Genomic DNA, 27326 nt, shown 5'->3' on the forward strand with positions numbered 1-27326 from the left:
AGGGAACTACTTTGAAGGAGACAACGCTAAACTTGACTAAAACGGTAAGCAACTTTTTTTTTCACATCAGTCTCATTACTTTATTGTCGCACCTCGTACAACGAATCAAAGCTCTCGGTCTCTTCGTAATGGAACGCCTAGACATATGTTACGGCAGTTGTGTGGAAACACTCCACAATGCCAAGAACTTTTCCAGTTTTCATATGTTGAGATGTCTCCACATTTTTGTCAATAAGAAACAGTGGCTCTGTCTTTTATTTCAGTCATCCTGTGTATTGTGGGAGCAGCATAGTTTACACCATGTGATGTCCAGCATTCTGTGACAACCAACTAATCGAAAGGTCTTAATGCTGGATTAGCACCTGACACAGTCCTTGAAGTCGAGGTAGAGAAAGAAAACGTATGGTGGTGTACAGAGCTATAGTCATACACTTCTTGGATGAATTACAGCAGAAAAAACAATGTATCAAACTGCTTACGTAAAAACAATGCAGGGACCCTTTCTTGTGATTGATAGTGTGTGGGATATGGTCCTCCTACAGTACGGGTGATGAAACTTTACACTGGTTTGTGCAAGCAATATGGATCACTGGCCACCTGTTCCACTGGACCAATACCTGCATTAGAAACGCCACTTATGCTCGATATCAGAAACCAGAGGGTATTTGTTTTCGATAAATCAGGGAGAGGGATGCGGTAATATCTTACCAAGTTCTCTGCCGGGTAATGTAGCAAGTTTTTATAGTTTTTAGTTTTTCTCTATTGGATGGTACAAGATAAAGAGCATAAACGGAATGTTTGAGTGACACATGAATGTACCCTGAGGGACACAGACCTCTTTTGGACTGCAGTAGCGGTATGTAGTTCGCAGACGCACCGCAATGCAATAGCAGAATCCTCGTCCTTCCTGTATCATGTGGAGTCTTCCCACTTTTCACCATAAGAAATATCACCGTAATTGCTGGTACTGTCTTTTCTACTACCTTGTGTTGCAGGAGAAAGCTTCGTTTGGCGCTGGCTCAAATGGTTCAAATGGCTCCGAGCACTATGGGACTTAACTTCTGAAGTGATCAGTCCCCTGCAACTTAGAACTACTTAAGCCCAACTAACCTAAGGACATCACACACATCCATGCCCGAGGCAGGATTGGAACCGCACGACCGCTATGGTCGCAGGTTGGAGACTGTAGCGCCTAGAACCGCTCGCCCACTTCGGCCGGCTTCTCGCTGGCCTTACACGTTGTATTCAGTTGGTGGAGCTATGCTGATTTCCACCAAGTGGTCAAAACATCGTCATGTTGCATTACCTCAGCTCACCCTGTTTCTCCACAGAAAGCAGAAGGTATTAGATATTGTGCTCTCGGACTTCTGCACAATTCTGACTTAAATTGGACCAATAACTTGGACAAAGCTGCAGGGAGAGCAGGGCAGACATTGAGGAACAGTTGCAAGATGCAGAGAGACTGTGAAAAACCACGCTGGAGTTTTTCGAGTCTGTCTGCTAAGGATCCCATACAGCAAAAGGCGACTCAATTCGAGACATGAGAATGCCAAGACATGATTCATCAGTGGCTATAATCATTAAAAGATATCTCCATAGGATTCAATGCAAGTATGTCATTCAGTGACGAGACTCGATTCCATATCGCTGGCAGCATTTCTCCTAGAAAACATAACACTGCAGATCTGAAAAGCCAGTGCATTGGTCATACGATTTTATACATTTCTAACGACTTCAATTTAGCGTTGCATTTTTTAAGTGATTCCTAACATAGCATACCATCAACTGTGTGTGATCATTCTCAATCAACCATCATCATCCCGCGCCTATAGGCCCGTGGATATATCACAGAACCTTTGTTAGACTGTCTACATGGTATCGAGATAGAATGTGTTACAAATACTGTTTTTACAAATACTGTAGTGTGGGAAACACCTAGCAGCAACAACAGGGAGTTACAAACATCGGCTTAATGGCATGTTCCTTAGCCGAATCACTTTCTAAATTTAGTGATACAAGTGAATTTATTATGAGCTTACACTGTTGAGGACATGCACCCACCTTTTCGGTCTGTTAAATACACATCTCGTGATCACCGTCTGTATTCAAAGTTGTGGTATTTGTGTGGAAGACAACTTTATTAAGAAACAATACTATTGCCCGATTTATAAAACATGTATAGTTTTTAACATGGATGTTGTTAGTGATACTTGTGTGTGCCTGTAGAAACAAGACCGCATTTTACACAAAGTGACAGTGACATGGTCGTTGTGATCATGTTTTTAATAGCTCGTCGCTTATAAGGCGATTGATCTCTCTTCCTAAGGCACGCTGGTACCAATCGCAAGAAAAACAGATAACACATGTCGATCAGTTGCGGATATGCGCTAAGTATTCATTGGTGCCACCAGAGTTCAGTTATTGACAAAGTATTATATTTAGTAGGGGATGTGTGATAGATTTGCTGTGATCGGCATGCTTGTAAAGTTTGTGTTGGGGCGTAACGTTACTGTGGTCATTGTTACGACATGTGCGAAGAAAATGACTATGTCTGGTCTTAAAGGGAGGTATGGATTTGACTTGGGAAATGGTGACAGCCGTAAGAGGGATGAAGGATATTATGTTGAAAGTTATGTCCACTCACAGGAGGGATACAGATATTGATATTTTCAGTTAAAATGGAGAGAAAATATTTCCAGATTTTTATTTAAATGGAAATATGATTGATTCTCGAAAGAAACATAATTTCATTATTTCTGAGAGTGTGACAATTTTAAAATGAATTGTTACCTTGGTATGCAAGTTATGGAATGATATTTTAGCGTGGTAGCGATGTAGGGAAGTTACCTCTGATTAACGTCGTCAATTAAACAAGAGTGTAAACATTATATCTCTGAAAGTGTGACGTAAAATAAATATTATTTAAAAATACAGACAAGCCCAATGCAGTTTGCTGGTTCTGCGCAGTCCGATTGTGGTTTCCAATTGGAGAGACATGTGGTATAATTCATAACGGCGACTGGTATTTATTTTTCAATAAAAGTTTCAATATTGTTGTTAGGCCGTTGTTTAACGAGGTTCACTGTTGTGTAATAGAGATATATACTGGAAGATTTAATTTGTGGCAGTGAGTTGTGAGATAGAGTCTCTGATTTTCTGTCCAACGTATACTATAGTTTATAGTACACCGCTGGCCACCGTAAATGCAACACCAAGGAAGACAAGAGGTAGCACAACAAAATTTATTCTGTAGATAATATGTTGACCAAGTATCAAATGATTACGTTAACAGACGTCTGTGACATGTGGTTCCTGCCAGAATCACCGCTGCCACATTGAGTCAAAGAGACGTTGGATGTGTTCCTGGGGTACAGCAGTCCAAGCAGCTTCCACACGTTGCCAAAGATCATCTGGTGTGGCAGCTGGGGATGTAATCTGGGTCACTCGTTGAGCAACCATGGACCACATGTTTTCTATCGACGAAAGATCCGGAGAGCGAGCCGGCCAGGGAAGCACTTCAATCTGGTTATTGACGAAGAACCTTTGGACAATGCGTGCCACGTGTGGTCGCGCATTATTCTGTTGAAATATGGCTGTGGCCGAGCCCTGAAGGTAAGGAAGGACAACTGGCTCCAGCGCCTCGGATATGTAGCGCCGGCTATTTAAAGTACCGGCAATGCGTACTAGAGGCGTGCGAGAGTAATATCCAATACCGCCCCATACCATAATACCCGGTGCAAGACCAGTGTGGCGGTGCATAATGCAGCTGTCCAGCATCCTCTCTCCACGGTGTCTCCACACTCGAATCCGACCATCGTGGTGCTGCAGACAGAAGCGTGCGTCGTCAGTAAAGACAACGTCATTCCATTCTGCCGTCCACATCCGTCTGTCATCACACCATTGGCGACGGAGACGTCTGTGGTTCTGCGTCAATGGTAGACGAAGCAATGGACGTCTTGCGGACAGACCACTCTGCTGTAAACGGCGTCGAATGGTACGCGCAGACACTGGATGATGCGTTACAGACGCAATGTCCTGTGCCTATGGTTCGGGATGTCACTGAGCGATCCGTCACTGCCATGCGCACAATTTGCCTGTCAGCACGTGCAGTGGTGCACCGAGGTGAATGCGATCGACCACGTCGGTCCGTCGTACCCTCCTGCATCCAACGGTCACATATCCGCATTACAGTTGTTTGGTTTCGTCCAACACGACTAGCGATTTCTCTGTATGATAATCCACAATCTCGGTAAGCTACTATCCTTCCTCTGTCCAACTCGGATACTTGATCAAAAGATGTTCGCTGTGTTCCACGAGGCATAACTGATCGTCTTGTGAAACAACCACAAGGTAAACACACGTGCCGAACGTACACTCGTCGAAATCGCCAAGCCTTAAATGGCGCTATGAGGTGGCGCCACAGGCGCGCGTGATGTGCGTCTGCGCTGAAATTCTAATCAGTTGCATATCTCATCGCTGCAAACGCATGGTGTAAATTTCACTTGATCCGGATGCTTCCTTCAGAGTGTTGCATTTACGGTGGCCAGCAGTGTATTTTCCACTGATGCTGAGATCTTCTTCGGTGGTAGTGATACGTACGCACTGTGTTGCCAGATGCATTATTAATTCATTCTCATCATATTCCAGTTGCTACCACTAGCCCGTCAAACCGCAAATAGTGTCCGTGGAAATTCTGTAGCTCACATTTTCGTAGTGGTACGTAGCGTGGCCTGTATCGTGGGAATTTCAACATACAAGTTAAAGTACCGACGTTGTAAGTAGACAGACGCTATATCCAATACAGAAGTTAAGGTCCGTTGGTTATCTTAAGCGAAGTCTTACCTGTTAAGTCGAGTGACGTACTTCCGCAATAGAGCTGACAGCAGATTCTTGTGTTGTGCTTTCTTAGTACAACTGAGCGAAACTGAGGTGCTGGTTGCTGCTGTGCGTCGTCGTTCTCCCCTTACTTGCCACTGCGCATGTGTAGTGTCTAATCGTTTTGTTATTTCTATTAGGGTGGTCGTGTCTATAGGGTGGCGTAGTACAAGTTGCGTCTCTTCTCCGAAGAGATGAGCTTGTACTATTCCCTCTCTAGACAGGCAATAACATTATTGCCACGTAGTTAATGCCAGTGGTTGTAAATACGTATTTCATAATTTACATAGCAGCGGCAAGCGTCCACAGAAAATACCCCTACCATAATTATTACTGAGTGGCTGGTTATTAATACGACTGAGTATAAAGTCTTTTTGGTTTATTGAGTTATGTCTTACCTTCTCTCAAAACAGGATAGAGCACTATTCACTCTTTTGTGAAAATTGTGTAGGTAGTTCCTTTTTCTAGCAAATCATTCCACTCTAAAATCTTCCATATTTTATATCTGACATATCTTCTTCCGTAATTTCATTCTTTCTTTCTAAATTTCGTAATATTTGGAATAAACTATCCATACACGATCCACGAGATTGTATAGTTCTGTATCCAAATATCGCAACTCTGATAAGGCTCCCAGTTACTTAGCGAGAGTTAAGCAGTCTGTGCGATTTTGAGTGAAGTTACGGATTGTTCAGACTCTTCGTTACGTGTGAGGCAAACATAAAGCGGTAGCTTTAGATGGCCAGAACTCTTTTTTTATCGCAGTTCAGTTAAAATAATACAGAGTAACTGAAATTCACGTGAACATTAGTTAATCCGAACGTCGGCTACGTTTTACTACCACAGGTGACCCATTTCCTTCCAAAGAGGGTAATGGTGACTGAATGAGGCGGATATTATTGACGACTATTAATACATCCGGAAACGGGCGTTATCGTGTATTTTACTGCCTGTGCGCATGACGCACCCACTGTTTCCTTGCTTTTGTCACTTGACGCCTTTGGGCGATCAGCGGTAGCCGGTCCTGCGCGAAGAGAAGTTCGTAATGTAGTAAAGTGAGGCAGCTGCAGCCGTCGTTTTGATGTCATTTTATTACACTGCAGCCAGTTCGGTGACTCCGTACACCACCTTCAGACCTTAACTGAAGGTGAGGCGTTGAACTTCAGTAGTTTAAGCGATCCCATCAGTGGCGAACATCTATGAACTGGCTTCCGTACAATACTGTAAAAGCGATGTTGTATCTCTAGCCGTCATCTATCAGGTCAACTTGAATTGTTCGTTGACGGTTGCAGATACAACATCGGTTTTACAGTGTTGTACGGAAGCCAGTTCATAGATGTTTGTCACTGATGAGGTCGCTTAAACTACTGAAGTTCAACGCCTCAGCTTCAGTTAAGGCCTGAAGATAGTGTAATGAGTCACCGAACTGGCTGCAGTTTGATAAAATAACGTCAAATCGATGGCTGCAAGTGTTTTATTTCATAATATAAGTGAACGACTAAAGTACCGCATATCGTCAATCGCAAGGAGATACACACAAGAACTAGAAGTTCGTAAGGTTGTAATACTTCCAGGCGCCAAAGCTGCGCGTGTAAACTGAGTGGTTTTGGATAAGCTGGCGGAGGGTGATGTAGCTCAACGTTTGTGTCGATTATAGATAGTCAGTGAAACATTTGAAAAAGGTTTGCTCCTATTTTATGGAACCTTGTTTCATGATAATAGTGAAAAAACACAATGGGTTAATACCAACAATAGCTTTATTTCACCATCTATCTCATATATTTAGCAGGAAGAGTTTTTGTTCTGAATATCTCCTCTAAAAATCTACTAGATGCCTTGGGAGTCCTCTTCCGATCCGGATCAGTGATATCCACGTAGTGAAGTCCAAATCTCGTCCTTGAAACACAAAAAAACACAGTTTCAGTACATTATACAAAATTTGTCTTTCTGATCAAATAGTTTGTTCTGTGTGTTAGTGAATTTACCAGTTTCAAATTTACTAAAACAGCACAATCCTCTCACCGCTATGTAAACTTTTAGCGCTATTTAGGTAACAATGTTCCTTAATATTTAGAAATTAATTAACTTATATAAATCCCGATGAGGATCACGCTGAACATAATGTTAGTTGCAATCAGTAGTCTAAGATAGCTTACGTGAAACCGGTGCCCCACTCGAAGTTGTCCAGAAGACTCCAGGCGGTGTAGCCTATTACAGGGACGCCGTCCTCATTCATAGCGTTCAGCATCTCCGCCAAGTAGGCCTGGCGAAAAGAGAAACAGTTAAATGTAGGTGATTTGCCCCGCTTGGCTAACGAATGTTTGCTGTATAGTTTGGAAGTGCGAGAGAATCTACATCTGATGTAATTTATATTCCAAGCTCTTGACATCAAGTGTGAGGAGAGAATCGTAAATTTTTCCTGGTGTCTTATAAATGTTTACTGGGCTATCCAAGCCATCCATCCTCACAGCTTGGCCAGTACCTCATCTGCTTGCTTCCAGGAATGTTGATTCTGGAGTTACGCAGGAGAACGTCTGTGAAATTTGGAATTAAAGAGAGAGGTAACGGTCGAACTGAAGCTTTGGGGGAGTATTGTGGGTTGTGCTTGGATAGCAGAGCCGCTGAAGCCATTGAGGTCTCCGGTTCGAGTTCCACCCCGGTACACAGCTTTGGCCTGCCCTTAAGTTTGAGATCAGCGCACACTCCGCTGCAGGATGGAAATTCATTCCGTCACGCACTATGATGCGTTTACTGCAGTTGGGACATGCGTTATCAGCGAATAATTATCCACAACATACTACCATTCACGTATCATCACTGATGGAGTAGCCATCATAAAGTTGGTAGATGAACAAGCTGCAGCAAGAGAGCTTTCCTTAATGTAACAGACGAAAACTGTTTTTGCAGTTATCAGTAGGTCTCTCTGCGATGCAACGTCAGCAGCCGCTACAGTATGGGACTATTCTGAGTCACCTTAAGAAAAGAAAGGAATGAAATTTTCACTCTACAGCGGAGTGTGCGCTGATATGAAACTTCCTGGCAGATTAAAACTGTGTGCCGGAACGAGACTCGAACTCGGGATCTTTGCCTGGTGGAATTAAAGCTGTAAGGACGGGGCGTGAGTTGTGCTTGGGTAGCTTAGTCGGTAGAGCACTTGCCCGCGAAAGGTAAAGGTCCCGAGTATGAGTCTCGGTCGGGCACACAGTTTTAATCTGCCAGGAAGTTTCAAAAGAAAGGAAGTTGCTCACCGTCTCTCTTTATGAGGATTGGATCACTCATCAGGTTTATAGTGCTTTCCTGATGTTGGAGTATTTGTAAAAGACATAAACATATATTCATTCGATCGAAACAAGTGTTTGGCTTCCACAGTACAACAGGGTTTGGTGCAGTTGAGAATTAGAGTTCAGATCGTTCTGAATACTCGTATGGGGTGTAAAGAACGCTGCATGGAACAATTTCCGATGCAGTTGCATACATCAAGCCGAAACAAAAATGCTGGCATAAAACTGGTGTCGACGCAATGATTCAAAAAGCTCCACCATGCCGCAAATATACAATTTTCGCTTAGCAAGATAACAAAAAAATAACATACAGTGTATTTCACAATTCATGTCACACACTTCTAAAGGCTGTAGAGGGCAGTTACTAGATTAAGTTTTACATGGGAACCCATGTTCACAAACGCCCTCCAGCCTGGTTACAATGGCTCTGAGCACTATGGGACTTAACATCTGAGGTCATCAGTCCCCTAGAACTTAGGACTACTTAAACCTAACTAACCTAAGGACATCACACACATCCATGCCCGTGGCAGGATTCGAACCTGCGACCGTAGCAGCAGCGCGGTTCCGGACTGAAGCACCTAGAACCGCTCGGCCACAGCGGCCGGCGGCAGGCTGGTAAAACAGGACAGGCGGCGAACTGTGTCGGAACTAACATCAAACTTGAATACTGGTCAGAGCACAAGTCTGTCTGTACACACAGTGCACCGAATACTCCTAATTATGGGCCTACGCAGACGACGACCAGTGCATGTGCCAATGTTGACACCATGACGTCGGCAACTACGACAGAAATGGGCACGTGACCATCGGCACTGGATGTTGGCGCACAGGCAAAGCGTTGCATGGTCTGGTGAATCCCGATCTCCTTGACACCTGTACAGCGGGACGGAGACAAGTTGGTGGGGGCTCCATTATGCTCTGGGGAAAACTGACGTGGGCATCCAGGGTCCAGTGGCACTCACAAGGTATCGTGACGACCTAAGAGTATCGTACACTGGTTGCAGACAACTTATATCCCTTAATGACGATGTTGTTTCCCGACGGCAGTGGTATTTTTCAACAAGATAATGCCACAAGGCCGAGAGTGTGATGGAGTGGTTCGAAAAACAAACTAGCGCGTTCCAATTGATATGCTGGCACCACATCTCCCTAGTTATGAACCCGATCGAACCCACCTGGCACGTGGTTGAACGTGGCGTCAGAGCTGATCGGCCGGCCGGTGTGGCCGAGCGGTTCTAGGCGCTCCAGTCTGGAACCGCGCGACCGCTACGGTCGCAGGTTCGAATCCTGCCTCGGGCATGGATGTGTGTGATGTCCTTAGGTTAGTTAGGTTTAAGTAGTTCTAAGTCCTACGGGACTGATGACCTCAGAAGTTAAGTCCCATAGTGCTCAGAGGCATTTGAACCATTTGAAGAGCTGATCGACTCCCTCCCTGGAGTTCACGGGAATTATGTGACTTGCGTGTGCACATGTGGTGCGAGCTCCCTCCAGCGAGCTACCAAGGCCTCACCCCTTCCATGCCAAGACGCGTCGCCGCTGTCATCTGTGCCAAAGAAGGACGTAGCGGCTATTAGGTAGGTGGGCATAATGTTCTCGTTGATGAGTTTATAGACAGGGCAATTCCTTGATGACCTCATAAACTTTGAAGGACGATGGAGACGGATAAATTCATCACTTAGAAGTAAGAGTCCCTGGTTCGGAAAGTTGCAAGTGAAAATCATTGTGATACCTCTAACAGTGGAATACTTGTACGGGTACTGTAGTGCTGAGAATGTAGGGTAGACAGCTTTTAGAGGTGTGGCTAGGGCCTCCCGACGGTTGGACCGTTAGGCGGGTGCAAGTCTCTCGATTTGACGCCACTTCGGCGCCTTGTGCGTCGATGGGTTGTAAATGATGATGATTAGGACAACACAACACCTAGTCACTGAGCGGAGAAAATCTCCGACCCAGCCGGGAATCGAACTCGGGCCCTTAGGATTGACATTCTGTCGCGCTGACCACTCACCTACCGGGGGTGGATACTTTTAGAGGTGGTATCACGGACCAAGACAAGGAAAAACGTCTAGTAGACATGGGCACTAAAATGCATGCATGAGTAGCTATGAGCACTCGTTCATCTGCGCTAGTGTGAAACACGTCTCCTCCATTGAACAAGGGCTCATAGCTCCTCAGGTAGGCATTTTAGGGTCCATGTTACCAGACGTTTCTTCTTGTCTTAGTCCATACTACCACTTCTGAAATTTGCCTACCCTACGTACATTCTTAGCAACAACAATACCGGTACATGTATTCCACTGTAGGAGGTACCACAATGATTTCCGCTTGTCACTTTCACCTCGTTTGTTTCCGAACCAAGGACTCTCACCTCAAATTGATATATTTATCCTTGAGAGTTTTTAGCGTCATCACGGAATAACCCCTATATACATACATTTACAGGCGCTGACGTCTGTAAGTTCTGCGCTCTGTAGCGTCGCTGGATCACGTTTCTGGACTTGGGTTCCTATGTGAAACTTGATGTACTAAGTCCCCTCTACAACCTCTAAAAGTATGTAACATGAGCCGGCCGCGGTGGCCGTGCGGTTCTAGGCGTTTCAGTCTGGAACCGCGGGACTGCTACGATCGCAGGTTCGAATCCTGCCTCGGGCATGGATGTGTGTGATGTCCTTAGGTTAGTTAGGTTTAAGTAGTTTTAAGTTCTAGGGGACTGATGACCTAAGATGTTAAGTCCCATTGAGCTCAGAGCCATTTTTTTGTAACATGAATTGTGAAAAGCCCTGTGGAATGTGTGCGGAATCTCTACCTATTTTCATGATTTTTTTTTCTATGGAAATATGAATATAGTCTCCCCCGTTTTTCTTCGGCCTAGTACATCGATTGTGCATCTTTCTCGTGTGGATGGTTAGAGATCTGAAAGAAAAACTGACGGTAAAATCTGGTGACCTGCAGTTGCCTCCTCCTGTCGAAAAGCAAAAAACTGAGCTTATCATCTCCGTCGGGCTAGGCTATCGCTTGTACTCCTCATTATTCGGGACACTGCAGAGAGATTTGGGGCAACGCCGACTAATAGTTTGCTGGACGACACCATCTCTCAATTCCCTTCCGACCAAGAACTGAGGATTAAATTTGTTTCCACAAGAAAGAATCGAACCGGCTTCTCTCGAGTCACCCACCACTGCTTCCTTCACGGAGCTTTCCTTCAGAAGTGACTATTTCTGTACTTGCTGGTTGCAAGGAGGATATACTCGTCGTGACATAACTGTTAACTGTACTTCAGCGAGACCTACAACGAATACGTATCTGCAGGTTTCAATCTATACACAATTCGCAGAATCATCGCTGTTACCCACTGATATTCTGAAAAATTACGTAACTCCGAAAAAATGATAATGCAAACCATTATCTAATTAAAAAAAATGCTCTTTAGCGGCCATTGAATGGGGTACGTTGATAGTACTTTTTGCGAGTTATGGACAAATACGTCGAGAAACATAGACAACAGTACAAAATTGTTAAGGCTTTCGTGGCCACTTGTTGACAAACTGCCTATTGGCTCTTGTCTCGGGTTCTTCGGCCGACGTTCATCTAATGATTTTTCTGACGTTTCACCAGCACGAGTGGCTGGCATTGTCAAAGCTTCACACTCCATTGCCGGTGGTGAACTGGAGCCGAGCTCGCGGCCGCAGACTATATGTACCTGGCGCGCCAACGTCCGAGGGCTTCTCCGCGGTCATTTCCGGTGCGGTTCTCCTCTTGCTACCTGCGACGGTCGTTAGCTGCAGTACGGGAAGCCAGGATCCGTTTACCTTAAGGCTTTCCTCTTTCTTGTTCAAACTGTTCGCGTGTTTTTGTATTTCTACAGCTTCTCTGAACAAGCGCGTGTGATAGTGCTTTTCTACAGCCAGAGCCAAACACTCGGCGAAGTAACGAACGAGAAAAAGAAATGTCGTGTACGGCCTTTCTGCCATACATTCCCAGAGTGACGGACAGAATCGGCCGTATATTGCGCAAACATGGCGTAAAGACGATTTTCAAACCGACAAGGAAGATCAAAGAGAGTCTTAGATGGGCGAAGGAGAAAAGAGACCCACTTGCAATGTCGGGAATATACCGTATACCACGCACATGCGGAAACGTTTATGTCGGAATGACTGGACGATCAGTTAACACCGGGATCAAAGAGCATAAACAACATTGCAGGTTGGGGCAGGTGGAGAAATCGGCCATGGCAGAGCACGCACTGAATGAGACCGACCACGTAATAAAATTCGCCGACACGTAAGTTCTGGCTGTAGAGAAGCACTATCACAAGCGCTTGTTCAGAGAAGCTGTAGAAATACAAAAACACGCGAACAGTTTGAACAAGAAAGAGGAAAGCCTTAAGGTAAACGGATCCTGGCTTCCCGTACTGCAGCGAACGACCGTCGCAGGTAGCAAGAGGAGAACCGCAACGGAAATGACCGCGGAGAAGCCCTCGGACGTTGGCGCGCCAGGTACATATAGTCTGCGGCCGCGAGCTCGGCTCCAGTTCACCACCGGCAATGGAGGGTGAAGCTTTGACAATGCCAGCCACTCGTGCTGGCGAAACGTCAGAAAAATCATTAGATGAACGTCGGCCGAAGAACCCGAGACAGAAGCCAATAGGCAGTTTGTCATAGACAAAAGTGCCTGCTGATGATATCATCAAGCAGCCACTGTGGTCCATGCCGCCGAAAGTTGCATCATTTTGTCAAAAGTGATCACATCGCCAGCGAATACAGCAGCTGAACCAGCTAGGAGAAGCATTCTGCAGAGGAGGCGACTAGCAGCACCGCAAGAGATAGCGATAAGGCTCAGCGATTTTTCTGTTTTCAACAACAAAAGATTCAGGAACGGCGAATTGGAAATCGATGAAACACGCAACAACACACGGGGTGTTAATTTTCTCCAAAAAAGCCTTCCTCCATGCGAGAACACGTATCAATGGAAAGAGACATGGTTTTCTAAGATTACTCAGTATACAAGGCGAAAGGTATCAGCGTCTCCGCTCTCAGAAGAGGCCTGGAGTACGGTTGAGATATTACAGTCACCTCCCAGTTCCAAAAAGAATTTGTGGTAGTACTAGATTGCCGTGCAACTCATAAACCACTGCATTGAACTCATCCATCTGTAGCTTTTACCACCTCCAAAGGACTACATATGACATTTTGCCCCGTTGCTGATAAGCTATCCACCTCCATGTACCTCAGATCTACACTGTGCTGTGACATCTTCTTTCTGTGCTATACGTAGAGGTTTTATACGACATGAAGCCTCGTACTATGAGTTTAGGAGAAGAACCTCCCGTCATTTTGACCCACAAGGGTCCACTGCTGTAAGTAGCGTTCCGCAGCTGTCGGTCGCTTCTGTCACGGTGGGCGACAAAAGTGACTAAGATCCACTGGTCATTCCAGTGATGTGAAACGTGTCGTTGTGGCGCCTGTAACAACGTAATGCGTGTTAACCTTACACACGTACCGCATTTTTTTTATGTGACGAACCGAGAATTACGGTTTCTTCAGTGAGTTATCATTCACCTCTCAGTATTAGTTTCTCGAATTATGAATTCTGTAAACTGAGAGCGCTGGCCAAGTTCCTGTAAGCCATGCCGTTCTAACAAGCTGAAAGTGATCAATATCTCGCATGATGAGATATTACAACGAAGTGAAGCTCCTATCTCAGTCATGTTCGAAATGAAGCGAGAGAAGGTATTAATGTATCAAATGCCACGGTCTCAATGAACTTAGTATTTTTTGTATGAATTACTGATAACCATGCAATACGTAAATTATTGCATTGAAGTTCGTCACGATGAGTGAGGAGAGGAATAACATGAAAAATTAACAACACTGTCGCAGAAAGTAGGGCGTGTGTCGCCGAAGATCGACGCCACGTCGTTATGTCGCCACGAAACTAGAGGCAAGTGGTTTCGCGTGTACGTCGAAATGCGCGTCAGCTTGAGGCACTTACACCGTAGTAGTCTATCCGCCCCTGGTCGTCCAGCTCTCCCGTGTCGGACCAGCCGTTCTCCATGACGAAGATGGGGTACCCTGGGTACTGCTGGACCAGCCAGTTGAGCGTCTTGCGGAAGCCCCACGGCACGCTCTGCAAAAAGACAAACCACACCTAAGTACACAGGCTAGTGATTGGCTGTCATCATCATTTGGCGTGGAAATTCAACGTATATTGTCAGTTACAGTCTACACAAATTAAGGGGCTCCGGAAAGGCTCAAAATCATGAAAAATTCAATTTTTACGTTTTTGCGTTTTCTGAATCTGCAGACTATTACCTTTTAATAGATATATAATTTATTCAATTCCGAAGACAACTATTTTTAAATTTTTTTTGAAATGTGTTCTACATGGGCGTGACCCACTGTGGCGCTGTGCGATATGTTAATTACCTTTGTGACGGTGATTCTAAAAGTTTCGAACATGTTCAAGGACTGAAGCCCTATGGTGATGATGTTGTAGTGCAGAAATTTGAGTGTATTGGACACGTACAGAAGCGAATGGGAACAAGAATTCGGCTACTGAAAGCTTCGTACAAAAAACTAAACTCAGTGATGGTAAAGGGTTGGACGGGAAGGGAAGGTTAACTGGCAGTGTAATTGACAAAATACAGAACTATTATGGAATGGCTATTAGGCAAAATACACAAAGTGTCGACGAAATGAAGAAGGCTGTTTGGGCTCTTTTTTTTTCATACTTCTTCAACCGATGAAAATCCCCAACATAGCTTGTGTCCCAAAGAAGAAGATGTGATGATGACGATGTTTGGTTTGTGGGGCGCTCAACAGCGCGGTTATCAGCGCCCGTACAATTTCCCAACCTTTGCTCAGTCCAATTTCGCCACTTTCCTGGATGATGATGAAATGATGAGGACAACACAAACACCCAGTCATCTCGAGGCAGGTGAAAATCCCTGACCCCGCCGGGAATCGAACCCGGGACCCCGTGCTCGGGAAGCGAGAAGGCTACCGCGAGACCACGAGCGGCGGACCCAAAGAAGAAGACAGTTGCTGTAAATATAACAAAGGATTGCTAACTGGTGAAGTGTACACTCATAAGCATAGTCTGCCTCATGCAATAATGGAGGTGATAATACCTATTTTCAGAGACTTAGCAGCACCTGAACTGTTGAAAAAGTGTATTCACGGAAAAACTCAAACCCCCAATGAAAGTGTAAATAGTGTTATATGGTCGTGAATCCCCAAGACGGTATTTGTTGGAATAGAAACACCTCACTTTGGTGTGTATGCTGCTGGTGCGACTTTCAATGATGGCAACATTGTAAGGTGCATGGTATTTAGAAATATGGGAATGAAGATGGGTTCTAACATGGTACGAGCGATGCTTGCTTTAGACAAGGAACGCCTTCGGGCTGCAGACAGGGCTGTAAAGAGTCTTGAAATACAAGCAAGAGTAAAGAGGAGGAGGAACAAGAGGAAGCTGGAGGAGGAGTTTGCAGAGGATGAAGATAATCCATCCTATGGACCTGGAATGCACTAAAAAGTTAATCCAATCTTTGTCGCTCGATTCCCAAAACTTTTATTTTCTCATACTAATTACATGTTTTCTAAGGATCTTCCAAACATATTTGTTTCAAACTTTCAGTAAATGTTACGCAGTACCTTCTGCATAATTTAACACAGCCTTTTTCCAAAAAACTGTGCATTTTTGAATATATAAATAAAAATTGAAAAAAAAAATTTGTGAATTTTCATTACAATTGAAAAAAAAATCATATTTAATAACTGAACTAAAATTTTGTAAAATTCCTGTGTTAAGTTGTAGCCCATATTCCAATAAATAATCTGTAGAAAGTTCAACTTCCTACCTCAAATACTTTGTGAGGAAAGATGTAATTTATAAGCGTTATTTTAACATTGCAAGTATAGGGCGTTCCGGAGCCCCTTAATAAGTAGCTGAAGAGAACGTGCTACAAATAATTTCCAGTAAAAGATCTACTGAAACAAAGCTTCAATTTTAAATGGCTACAGAAATGTTTAACGCTTTCGACTCTGACGCTCTTCCGAGAGAGATCACCAGCGCATGCGACTATTCTTCCTCACTGCATTCGTGAGGCGTAGTTCACTTTCAAGAAAGGCAGCGAATTGTTGCGCACTGTGGGTCAAAGTCGCCCAGAGGACAGAATTCCAGGATACAAAGAAACACAGAAGAAGAAAGAAAGTACTAACCTGACTGTAGGAGATGAAAGTGACCACCTGACGCTCTTGGGAGCTGGTCAGAAAATTGCCGAAGGCGGATGGACGCTGGACTGCTGGCATTGCTGCAGTCTCATCCGAAATGTCCTGCTGCAGGCCTTGAAGACTATGAGGGTTGTTCCGATACAACTTAGACTTGGGGGCTCCCGGCAGAAAGTAGTCGCACGCTGACGTGACCTGTGTGGCCACCGGACTGACCTTTGACACAGTCTTCACGCCTGACACAGTTAGCAAAGTGCTACAAGGTTCGGCCGGTTGTATGGGCAGTTGCTCCATCCTGTTGCAGATAACTGTAGGTCTTTTCCTTCTCCGTTAATGCTGCCACAAATGATCGTCCAATCGTATCCTGGCCACTTTTATTTGCCCCACCCTGCATTTTCTAAATTGGGGGGACGGGGTACTAGTTCATTAATGTTTTCATGAAAGACTATCACGATCACTACATGAAAGACTATTCACTGTCACTGTGAAGAATACCTTAGACCGTTTTATAACCACAGGCGATTGGAGCTTTCTCACATTTCTAACAGACTGCCGGATCTCGGTGCTCTTCGTGTTGTCCATTAATCTTGTGGCGCTGCCGAAGCATAAAAACGTAAGTCGAGATTGAACAGGTCGCTAGTTTTCAACCGAAAGAAAGTAGTCTTAAGTCACGTGGCCGAGCGGTTAAAGGCGCTACAGTCTGGAACCGCACGACCGTTACGGTCGCAGGTTCGAATCCTGCCTCGGGCATGGATGTGTGTGATGTCCTTAGGTTTGTTAGGTTTAAGTAGTTCTAAGTTCTAGGGGACTTATGACCGCAGCAGTTGAGTCCCATAGTGCTCAGAGCCATTTGAACCATTTTTTTCGTAAGTCACGTATGTGAAGCGTTTAAACTTTGGCTGACTTTAATTACCGCATAACAGCATTAGGCACATACAGGGCTTTCATAAGTATCGACTGTGCTGATGAAGAGATGAAGACTTTCTAGTCGGTTTCAGAAGTAGCAGGTCTCATATAACGTTGATGCTTACTTGAATCACTTGACGCGAACGGCAAAATGTCTTTTAAAACGCTTAACGCCCATCTTCCTTATCACTGTCCAATGGGGCCAGAGCGCTGGTTCCAGTCTTCCCAGCAACGCGTTAGACTACAGTGGTGTGTTGAACATCGTGACCGCGACCATCGGCCGGTGTACATGGTGATTCTGTGACATCAGTGCCGAGCGACGGGATGCTCAGCGAATGCTACTACAGTAAAACTTAAACTCCGCCCAAACAGGTCCAACGGTACCGACCGGCCGCCATGTCATCCTCAGGGGCCCTATTCTGTATCGCTCATGCCGATCGGTGTAGCAGGTTAGTCTCGGTAGTGACGTCATTTTCGGTTCTTTATCGAAATATCCTATTCAGTAAGCTTCTCAGACTTGTTACCGGACAGTCCTCCCACCGATTTTAAGACAATTGTACCGAGAGGTTTTGAATTTCGGTCTGGCACTGTCGATCAGTGAGCTGTGGTTTATGTACACCTATAATTTGTTATTTTGAACATATTTAGCGGTTTTAGCTTTGGATTTAGTGATTGTGTTACTTTCCAACCGGATGCGTCCTCTGGTGATTCTTTAGTGAGTTCATAATTGACTATTTTCCTTTGTTAGAAATATGGTTAGGTTAGGTTGTTACTGTGAATGATTACAGCCAAAAAAACAAAACTTTTCGGTCAATATTTTCTCAAAATACGTGTTATCTTTATGCAAATAAGAGTTTAAACATAATTAAATATCAAGACATCGGCTCTGCTTACGTATATTACATGAGTGTGAACTGACGTTACTAGTGCCTTTGTGTACTTTTCCCCACAATTGGGTTAGTTAGTAATTATCGAAACGTGTTTACAACTTTCAAGTAACAATAGAAAGCAAATATGTGAAGCCTGATATTGGAAACCTTCCAAACTATCACGCATTTATGACTTACGCAGCACCGTTTGGCAACGAAGTCAGCCTACGTTCTTCTACACAATACAACATGAATTGACCACTACGTGTCTGTTGGTTGGCGTGGCCAAGTGGTTAGCGCGCGGGACTGCGATACGAAAGGACATGGGTTCGTAGATGCAAAAGTTTTTTGTTTTTTTTTTCCTCTTCATATATGCGACAAGTTCTGAGGCATTGTCATTCGAGTAAGTTAAGATTTTTCTGCAGTATTCGTTATTACGTACATGTAAGAGCGCACTTCTTCTACATCTACATCTACATCTACATTTATACTCCGCAAGCCACCCAACGGTGTGTGGCGGAGGGCACTTTACGTGCCACTGTCATTACCTCCCTTTCCTGTTCCAGTCGCGTATGGTTCGCGGGAAGAACGACTGTCTGAAAGCCTCTGTGCGCGCTCTAATCTCTCTAATTTTACATTCGTGATCTCCTCGGGAGGTATAAGTAGGGGGAAGCAATATATTCGATACCTCATCCAGAAACGCACCCTTTCGAAACCTGGCGAGCAAGCTACACCGCGATGCAGAGCGCCTCTCTTGCAGAGTCTGCCACTTGAGTTTGTTAAACATCTCCGTAACGCTATCACGGTTACCAAATAACCCTGTGACGAAACGCGCCGCTCTTCTTTGGATCTTCTCTATCTCCTCCGTCAACCCGATCTGGTGCGGATCCCACACTGATGAGCAATACTCAAGTATAAGTCGAACGAGTGTTTTGTAAGCCACCTCCTTTGTTGATGGACTACATTTTCTAAGCACTCTCCCAATGAATCTCAACCTGGTACCCGCCTTACCAACAATTAATTTTATATGATCATTCCACTTCAAATCGTTCCGCACGCATACTCCCAGATATTTTACAGAAGTAACTGCTACCAGTGTTTGTTCCGCTATCATATAATCATACAATAAAGGATCCTTCTTTCTATGTATTCGCAATACATTACATTTGTCTATGTTAAGGGTCAGTTGCCATTCCCTGCACCAAGTGCCTATCCGCTGCAGATCTTCCTGCATTTCGCTACAATTTTCTAATGCTGCAACTTCTCTGTATACTACAGCATCATCCGCGAAAAGCCGCATGGAACTTCCGACACTATCTACTAGATCATTTATATATATTGTGAAAAGCAATGGTCCCATAACACTCCCCTGTGGCACGCCAGAGGTTACTTTAACGTCTGTAGACGTCTCTCCGTTGATAACAACATGCTGTGTTCTGTTTGCTAAAAACTCTTCAATCGAGCCACACAGCTGGTCTGATATTCCGTAGGCTCTTACTTTGTTTATCAGGCGACAGTGCGGAACTGTATCGAACGTCTTCCGGAAGTCAAGAAAAATAGCATCTACCTGGGAGCCTGTATCTAATATTTTCTGGGTCTCATGAACAAATAGAGCGAGTTGGGTCTCACACGATCGCTGTTTCCGGAATCCATGTTGATTCCTACATAGTAGATTCTGAGTTTCCAAAAACGACATGATACTCGAGCAACTTCAGTAATGATTGCGTGATTTCTGTATGTTTAAAATACGAAATATGAAATTGTTGGAGATGAAATTTCTGTGAGTGAAGCAGCCGACAGTGACCTTTATATTTTTTCTTGTCAGAAATAATTCACCATTTTTTCCGAATATGTAGCGATTTCCGAGTATGCGGTTAGACTAAGAGCACAACTTAAATTACTGGGAAAGTAACTAGAAGCAGTCATCTTCATAATCTTGCTTGTAACAAGTATTTATCTGCGATCGAATCCTCAACCACTGTAGACGGAGATGAAAGATCTCTGCCGTAATATTGTCAGACTGTAGCACTATATACGAAACATTTTCATTCATGAGATGCATGTTATAAAGTTCAACGAACTGCAGGAACTCTCGAAAATGCGTTTTTTTTTTCAATTTTGTTTTTAAGACCCAAACAGTCGACGCATCATATAGGGAAGTGGGCTGCTTAATCATTTGGATATCTAGGAGCGTGTTATAACCACATTGTTTATCTTCCTATTCTTTGAAACTCTCAGAATCAGTTTTTCGGGTGTTTTTATAGATGTATTAGTACAATGTGGTACTACACACTATTCCTAACTCATTCACACTGACATCGTGTTTTGAATTTTACGTTTCAGAAAATAAGATGATATAATGCTGCATTTACGACAATCTGCAGAATACAGTCAAGTACGCTATCGTTATTATGCATGCATGGAAACATACGGTCAGAGAAACTGTAAAAATTTTTATGCATTTCAGCTGAGAATCATGGAAATGGATATACTGCGCCTGATACTGTTAAGGAGGAGGCAAGGGCGATGATGGCGGGCACGTGAGCTCGATGTAATGCGGCGTCATGCGTTATGGGAACGTAAACGCAATTTTCAGTACTTGGAAGAATAGCGCGCCTGTGTCGTCTGCTAACCGCTTTGTGGTGGTGGCGCTGTGCGCGCTGCAGTGCGCATGCGCGGATCTGCCGCCGCCTGCTTTTGATTGGCTTGCGCGACACGAACCGACAACAGCGCTTCGGTTCTCTAGGCCCGAACGGTATCGCTACCGAAATGCATACTGAATAACGCAGAGACTTTAATTCGAGTACTAGACCGTTCGGTGGTATTGAGTACCGAAATGGGCACAATGGCGGAAAGATACAGAATAGGCACCCAATTCACAGGCGTCACTGGAAGTGGATATGGAGGGGCATGTGGTCAGTACACCTCTCTCCCGGCCATATGTCAGTTTATGAGACCGGAGCTGCTACTTCTCAACCAAGCGGCTCCTCAGTTTGTCTCACAAGGGCTGAGTGCACTGCTCTTACCAACAGCGCTCGGCATACTGGATGGCCACCCATTCAAGTGCCAGCCCAGCCCGACAGCGCTTAACTTCCGTGAAATGACGGGAACCGGTGTTACCAGTGCGGCAAAGCCGTTATGCTATTACCGTACTGTGCTTTTTTTCTGTATTACTTAAATTATCTGAGCGATACCTTTAGCAAGAATTCGTATGTCCAGGAGAGAATCTCACTTACAGTTTGTCAGGAAGTCGCATTACGCTAAGAAGTATGTTGAAGAGTAACAATACTTATTCTTTAATGATATGACGTAGGTGAAGTTTTGCTATTCGTTCTCAATATAACGAATTTTGCTTTTGATTTTTCTAATATTTACGTCGTCGGAAAATCTCCTTTGAAGTAAAAGAGACCAAAGTTATACATTTACAAGCACTATAATGAGTCTCCAAAAAAATTGGGAACTGCATTTTATTGCTGTGTAATTTATCTTGCGCAAAAAGAGGTAAATTACTTTAACACCGGAGTTCAGCTGACAATTTCATGTTAGCCTGTATTCTTGCTTTTCTTCTGCAACTTTTAGTAATTTTCATCCAGTACTCAAATTTTTTAAGTGGAGTAATTCTTCTCTAATATTATTTGTCTGCAAGGTCGATAAATAATTCGTCTGTATTCCTTACCTAACTGCTGTAGATTGTGAACTGAAGAGACAGTAACTAGTATAAAAGAAGCAAGGGATGCTGATCTGGGTGCCTTTAGTCAATGTAAACTTCTTTGATTTTCCAAATATCTTATTTACTGAAACGTTTCTGTATATTAAGCAATGAAAGCTGCATAAGACTCATAGATACCGTTGTTGTTGTTGTTGTTGTTGTTGTGGTCTTCAGTCCAGAGATTGGTTTGATGCAGCTCTCCATGCTACTCTATCCTGTGCAAGCTTCTTCATCTCCAAGTTACTACTGCACCCTACATCTTTCTGAATCTGCTTAGTGTTTCATCTCTTGGTCTCCCTCTACGATTTTTACCCTCCACGCTGCCCTTCAGTACTAAATTGGTGATCCCTTCATGCCTCAGAACATGTCATACCAACCTATCCTTTCTTCTAGTCAAGTTGTGCCACAAATTCCTTTTCTCCTCAATTCTACTCAGCACCTCCTCATTAGTTATGTGATGTATTCCTCTAATATTCAGCATTCTTCTGTAGCACCACCTATTCTCTTCTGGTCTAAGCTGTTTATCGTCCATGTTTCACATGCATACATCGCTACACTAATTTTAGAAAAGACTTCTTCAGAAACGCTTTTCTTGCCATAGCCAGTCTACATTTCATATCCTCTCTACTGCGACCATCATCAGTTATTTTGCTCTTCAAATAGAAAAACTCCTCTATTACTTTAATTGTCTCATTTCCTAATCTAATTCCCTCTGCATCACCTGATTTAATCAGACTACACTCCATTATCCTTGTTTTGTTTACGTTGATGTTCATCTTATATCCTTTCAACATACTGCCTGTTCCTTTCAACTGCTCTTCCTGGTCCTCTGCTGTCTCTGACAGAATTACAGTATCAATGGCAAACTTCAAAGTTTTTATTTCTCCTCCAGGGTTTTTAATTTCTAGCCCAATTTTTTTTTTATTTCCTTCACTGCTTGCTCAGTATATAGATTGAATAACATCGGGGATAGGCTACAACCCTGTCTCACTCCCTTCCCAACTACTACTTCCCTTTCATGCCCCTCGAGTTTTATAACTGTTACCTGGTTTGTGTACAAATTGTAAATAGCCCTTCGTTCCCTGTATTTGACCCCTTGCCACCTTCAGAATTTGAAAGAGAGTCTGCCAGTCAAAATTGTCAAAAGTTTTCTCTGAGTCTGCAAATGCTAGAAACATATGTTTACCTATCTTCTAAGAGGAGACGTAGTGTCGGTATTGCCTCACGTGTTCCTACATTTCTACTGAATACAAACTAAAGTCGGTTTCTACCACTTTTTTCCATTCGTCTGTGAAGAATTCGTGATACTATTTTGCAACCGTGACTTATTAAGCTGATAGGTGTTGGCAGGTGTGAAAATTACCGAACTGTTTTCTTTGAAATTTGAATTATTATGTTCTTCTTGAAGTCTGAGGGTATTTCGCCTGTCTCATACATCTTGCTCACCACATGGTAGAATTTTGTCAGGGTTGGCTCTCAGAATGCTATCAGTAGTTGTAATGGAATGTTGTCTACTCCCGGGGCCTTGTTTCGACTTAGGTCTTTCAGTGCTCTGTCTCATTCTTCACGCAGTATCATATCTCCCATATCATCTTTACTTACGTCCTCTTCGATTTCCGTAATATCCGTACATCTCCCTTGTATAGAGCTTCTATATACTCCTTCCATCTTTCTGCTTTCCCTTCTTTGCTTAGAACTGATTTTCCACCTGAGCTCTTGATATTCATACAAATGGTTCTCTTTTCTCCAAAGGTCTCTTCAATTTTCCTGTAGGCATTATCTGTCGTACACCTAGTAATATATGCCTCTACATCCTTACATTTGCCTTCTAGCCATTCCTGCTTAGCCATTTTGCACTTCCTGTCGATCTCATTTTTGAGACGTTTGTATTGCTTTTTGCCTGCTTCAGATACTGTTAGAAAAACTTAAATCGCCCGAGAGATCTGTGTCTCGCTGCTATTCAACATTTATTTTGCGTTATCTCCGTCGGAAGCGACCTAAGGAGTCCAAAGCGGACACAACGTCGACACCTGACACAATGGAGAGACAGTAAGGAAAGATTTCGGCGGGGGTGTAGGTGTAGACTTATGGTAGAGTACGGACCCTGAGCCAGGAAGAGGCAGCGAGCGGATAGTCCGTGTAGTCGCCGGCCACGGCGCCAGCGTCTAGGTCCATGGACGGGTTGGAGCCGCTGACGCCCTCGGTGGTGGGGTAGCTGGTGTAGTGGTTCAGCCCGAAGAAGTCCGCCGTCCCTGCGACAGGGTGAGAAACATTCAGGAGGGACTAGCGAGCATTTGGCTGAAGCGTAAGTGCAAGATTACAATAAATAAAATTACTGTGTGATACAATGCTAAGAAACTCACCGCATTTTCATACGTCTTAGGCAACAAAATTCAGTTCTGAAGCTACATAAGATACATTTTCCACCACTACACAAAATTACCTGATACTGTCTGTCCTTTTTCATATCACGCCCTTTTCTTACATTTACTTTATCAGTTTTCTCCCTATGGTTAAAGTTTTTTGTATTTGGTTCCTGTCTTAGAAATTATACCCAGCTTTAATAATGTGTGTTGTAAGTAAGAAACATCTTTTATCCGCAAAGGCTTATAGGAAACAATTACAGTTTTGTAATCCTCTGATAGAACGGCGTCCTTTGGTGTACATCCCAATAATATACACTACTGGCCATTAAAATAGCTACACTTCGAACATGACGTGCTACAGACGCGAAATTTAACCGACAGGAGGAAGATGCTGTGATATGCAAATGATTAGCTTTTGAGAGCATTCACACAATGTTGGCGCCGGTGGCGACACCTACAACGTGCTGACATGAGGAAAGTTTCCAGCCGTCTTCTCATACACAAACAGCAGTTGACCGGCGTTCCGTGGTAAAATGTTGTTGTGATGCCTCGTGTAAGGAGGAGAAATGCGAACCATCACGTTTCCGACTTTGATAAAGGTCGGATTGTAGCCTATCGCGATTGTGCTGGATCCCAAGAGGCTCGTATCACTAGCAGTCGAGATGATAGTCATTTTATCCGCATGCTGTAACGGATCGTGCCGCCACGTCTCTATCCCTGATTCAACAGATTGGTACGTTTGCAAGACAACAACCATCTGCATGAACAGTTCGACGACGTTTGCAGCAGCATGGAGTATCAGCTCGGAGACCATGCCTGCGGTTACCCTTGACGCTGCATGACACACAGGAGCGCCTGCGGTGGCGCACTCAACGACGAACCTGATTGCACGAATGGCAAAACGTCATTTTTTCAGATGAATCCAGGTTCGTTCTGTTTACAGCATCATGATGGTCGCATCCGTGTTTGGCGACATCGCGTTGAACGCATGTCTGAAGCGTTTATTCGTCATCGCCATACTGGCGTATCACCCAGCGTGATGGTATGGGGTGCCATTGGTTACACGTCTCGGTCACCTCTTGTTCGCATTGACGGCACTTTGAGCAGTGGACGTTACATTGCAGATGTGTTACGGCCCGTGGCTCTACCCTTCATTCGATCCCTACGAAACCGTACATTTCTGCAGGATAATGCACGACCACATGTTGCAGGTCCTGTACGGGCCTTTCTGGATACAGAAAATGTTCGACTGCTGCCCTGGCCAGCACATTCTCCAGATCTCTCACCAATTGAAAACGTCTGGTCAATGGTGGCCGAGCAACTAGCTCGTCACAATACGCCAGTCACTACTCTTGATGAATTGTGGTATGGTGTTGAAGCTGCATGGGCAGCCATCCAAGCTCTGTTTGATTCAATGCCCAGGCGTATCAAGGTCGTTATTGCGGCCAGAGGTGGTTGTTCTGGGTACTGATGGCTCAGGATCTATGCAGCCAAATTGCGTGAATATGTAATCACATGTCAGTTCTAGTGTAATATATTTGTCCAATGAATGCCCGTTTATATCTGTATTTCTTCTTGGTGTAGCAATTTTAATGGCCAGTAGTGTACTTAGATTTTTATTCTGGCACTTTTTTAATGTGATTCGTTTTAGCCTCTTTCCATTCCGTTCAACCCTGTTCAGTCACAGCGTTCGAAATTAACGACGATACGAAACTGCAGTGTCTGTTTTGTTAAGAAGAACGATGCAGTGTTTCTTCGGACATGCGTGCATCTCGGAAGGAACGTTGCAACTCTGTTCTTAACAACACAGGTATTGAAATATCATATTTATCCGCCGTTGTCGGGCAGCGACTTTCAATTAAAGTGTCCTCTCCTGTATGGGACTTCATAATGTGTCCACGAGTGCAGCTAAGTCGTGCTCGGGTAGCCAACAGGCCACACTTAGCAGCGTTGGGGAGCGGACGTCAGTTTGCGTGCGGTCAGCGGAGCTGCGCGCGGACACCTGTTTACTTCGAGTGGCCGTCGCGAGTCTTTAGGCACACGTCCTAAATACTGCACAACGATCCAAGTCACTTTTCAACAGGATGACGCCAGACCACGCGCGCATGACGTCGAACGATTCCTTCGAGACGATCTCCTCCTGGATCCTATGCCCATCGTGGGCATCCACCTCTCAGTTACGGCTAGCGTCGTTTACATCAAGATGACAAATGCCGAGTTGTGCACACCTGTGGTGAACCAATGCGCGAACTCATTTGAGTTGTAACACTCCATTCGTCACACGAGCGCGGCCACAGCGGACGACGCGGGCCTGGCCTCGCGCACATTCAGAGTCTTTCAACTCCCCTTTGAGGTGCCAACCGACGTCGTAAGTGCAGCTTCCCGACCGTACGGCAGCGTCATCAGCAATGTGCCCGAGAAACGTTTGGGTTTTGTAGGGTGTATGATGGTACCGTCAACTAAAAATCGAACTGAAGAAACACGTCCCGTTCCTACCTGAGCATCGGTGTTTGCCACGCGTTAGTAATGTACGATGGCCAATCGCGCAAGTGTTCTGACTGTGGTCAGTGTATTCGACGCCGGCCGACGCGAACACCGACCGGAGCATCGGCGCCACCGGCGGAGGAGACAGTCGTCCTCGTCTACTGAATCAAAGTGGCGAAGGCGTCCCCTGTGGACGAAGAAGCCACTGATCATCTGCGGCCTGCCGCGGTGGCCGAGCTGTTCTAGGCTCTTCAGCCTGGAACCGCGCGACTGCTACGGTCGCAGGTTCGAATCCTGCCTCGGGCATGGATGTGTGTGATGTCCTTAGGCCTAAGTAGTTCTAAGTTGTAGGGGACTGATGACCTCAGATGTTAAGTCCCATAGTGCTCAGAGCCATCGAGCCATTGATCATCTGCGGCTGCAGACGTCCTCTGAGGCCCTCCAGCGAGGACACGACCCAGCTCACGACACCACCCCATGCTACAAAAATACTGCTACGTCCAGAACCGCCGTCAACGGGCGAACTTCAAGAAAATGGTGGACGTCGACAACAGGTTCGCGCCGGTCTCGGCCGTCCTTAGTGTAGTGGACTGACAAGACAGCCA

The 27326-nt window shown here is 44.6% G+C and overlaps 1 protein-coding gene across 1 annotated transcript in view; it reads right to left on the reverse strand.

Moving 5' to 3' along the window:
- Window positions 1–6627: 6627 nt before the first annotated feature.
- The window catches only part of LOC126094948 (myrosinase 1-like), a 105319-nt gene continuing 84620 nt past the window's right edge, over window positions 6628–27326 (reverse strand). The window contains exons 8-11 of the mRNA XM_049909601.1: window positions 23975–24123; window positions 14148–14282; window positions 7032–7138; window positions 6628–6771 (exon numbers count right to left, since the gene is read on the reverse strand). Coding sequence (XP_049765558.1) covers window positions 6645–6771; window positions 7032–7138; window positions 14148–14282; window positions 23975–24123 — 518 coding nt within the window. The 3' untranslated portion in view covers window positions 6628–6644. The remainder of the gene's footprint in view (window positions 6772–7031; window positions 7139–14147; window positions 14283–23974; window positions 24124–27326) is intronic.

This window comes from Schistocerca cancellata, chromosome 8 (genome assembly GCF_023864275.1).
Source record: "Schistocerca cancellata isolate TAMUIC-IGC-003103 chromosome 8, iqSchCanc2.1, whole genome shotgun sequence".
In the NCBI taxonomy this organism is placed as follows: domain Eukaryota; kingdom Metazoa; phylum Arthropoda; class Insecta; order Orthoptera; family Acrididae; genus Schistocerca; species Schistocerca cancellata.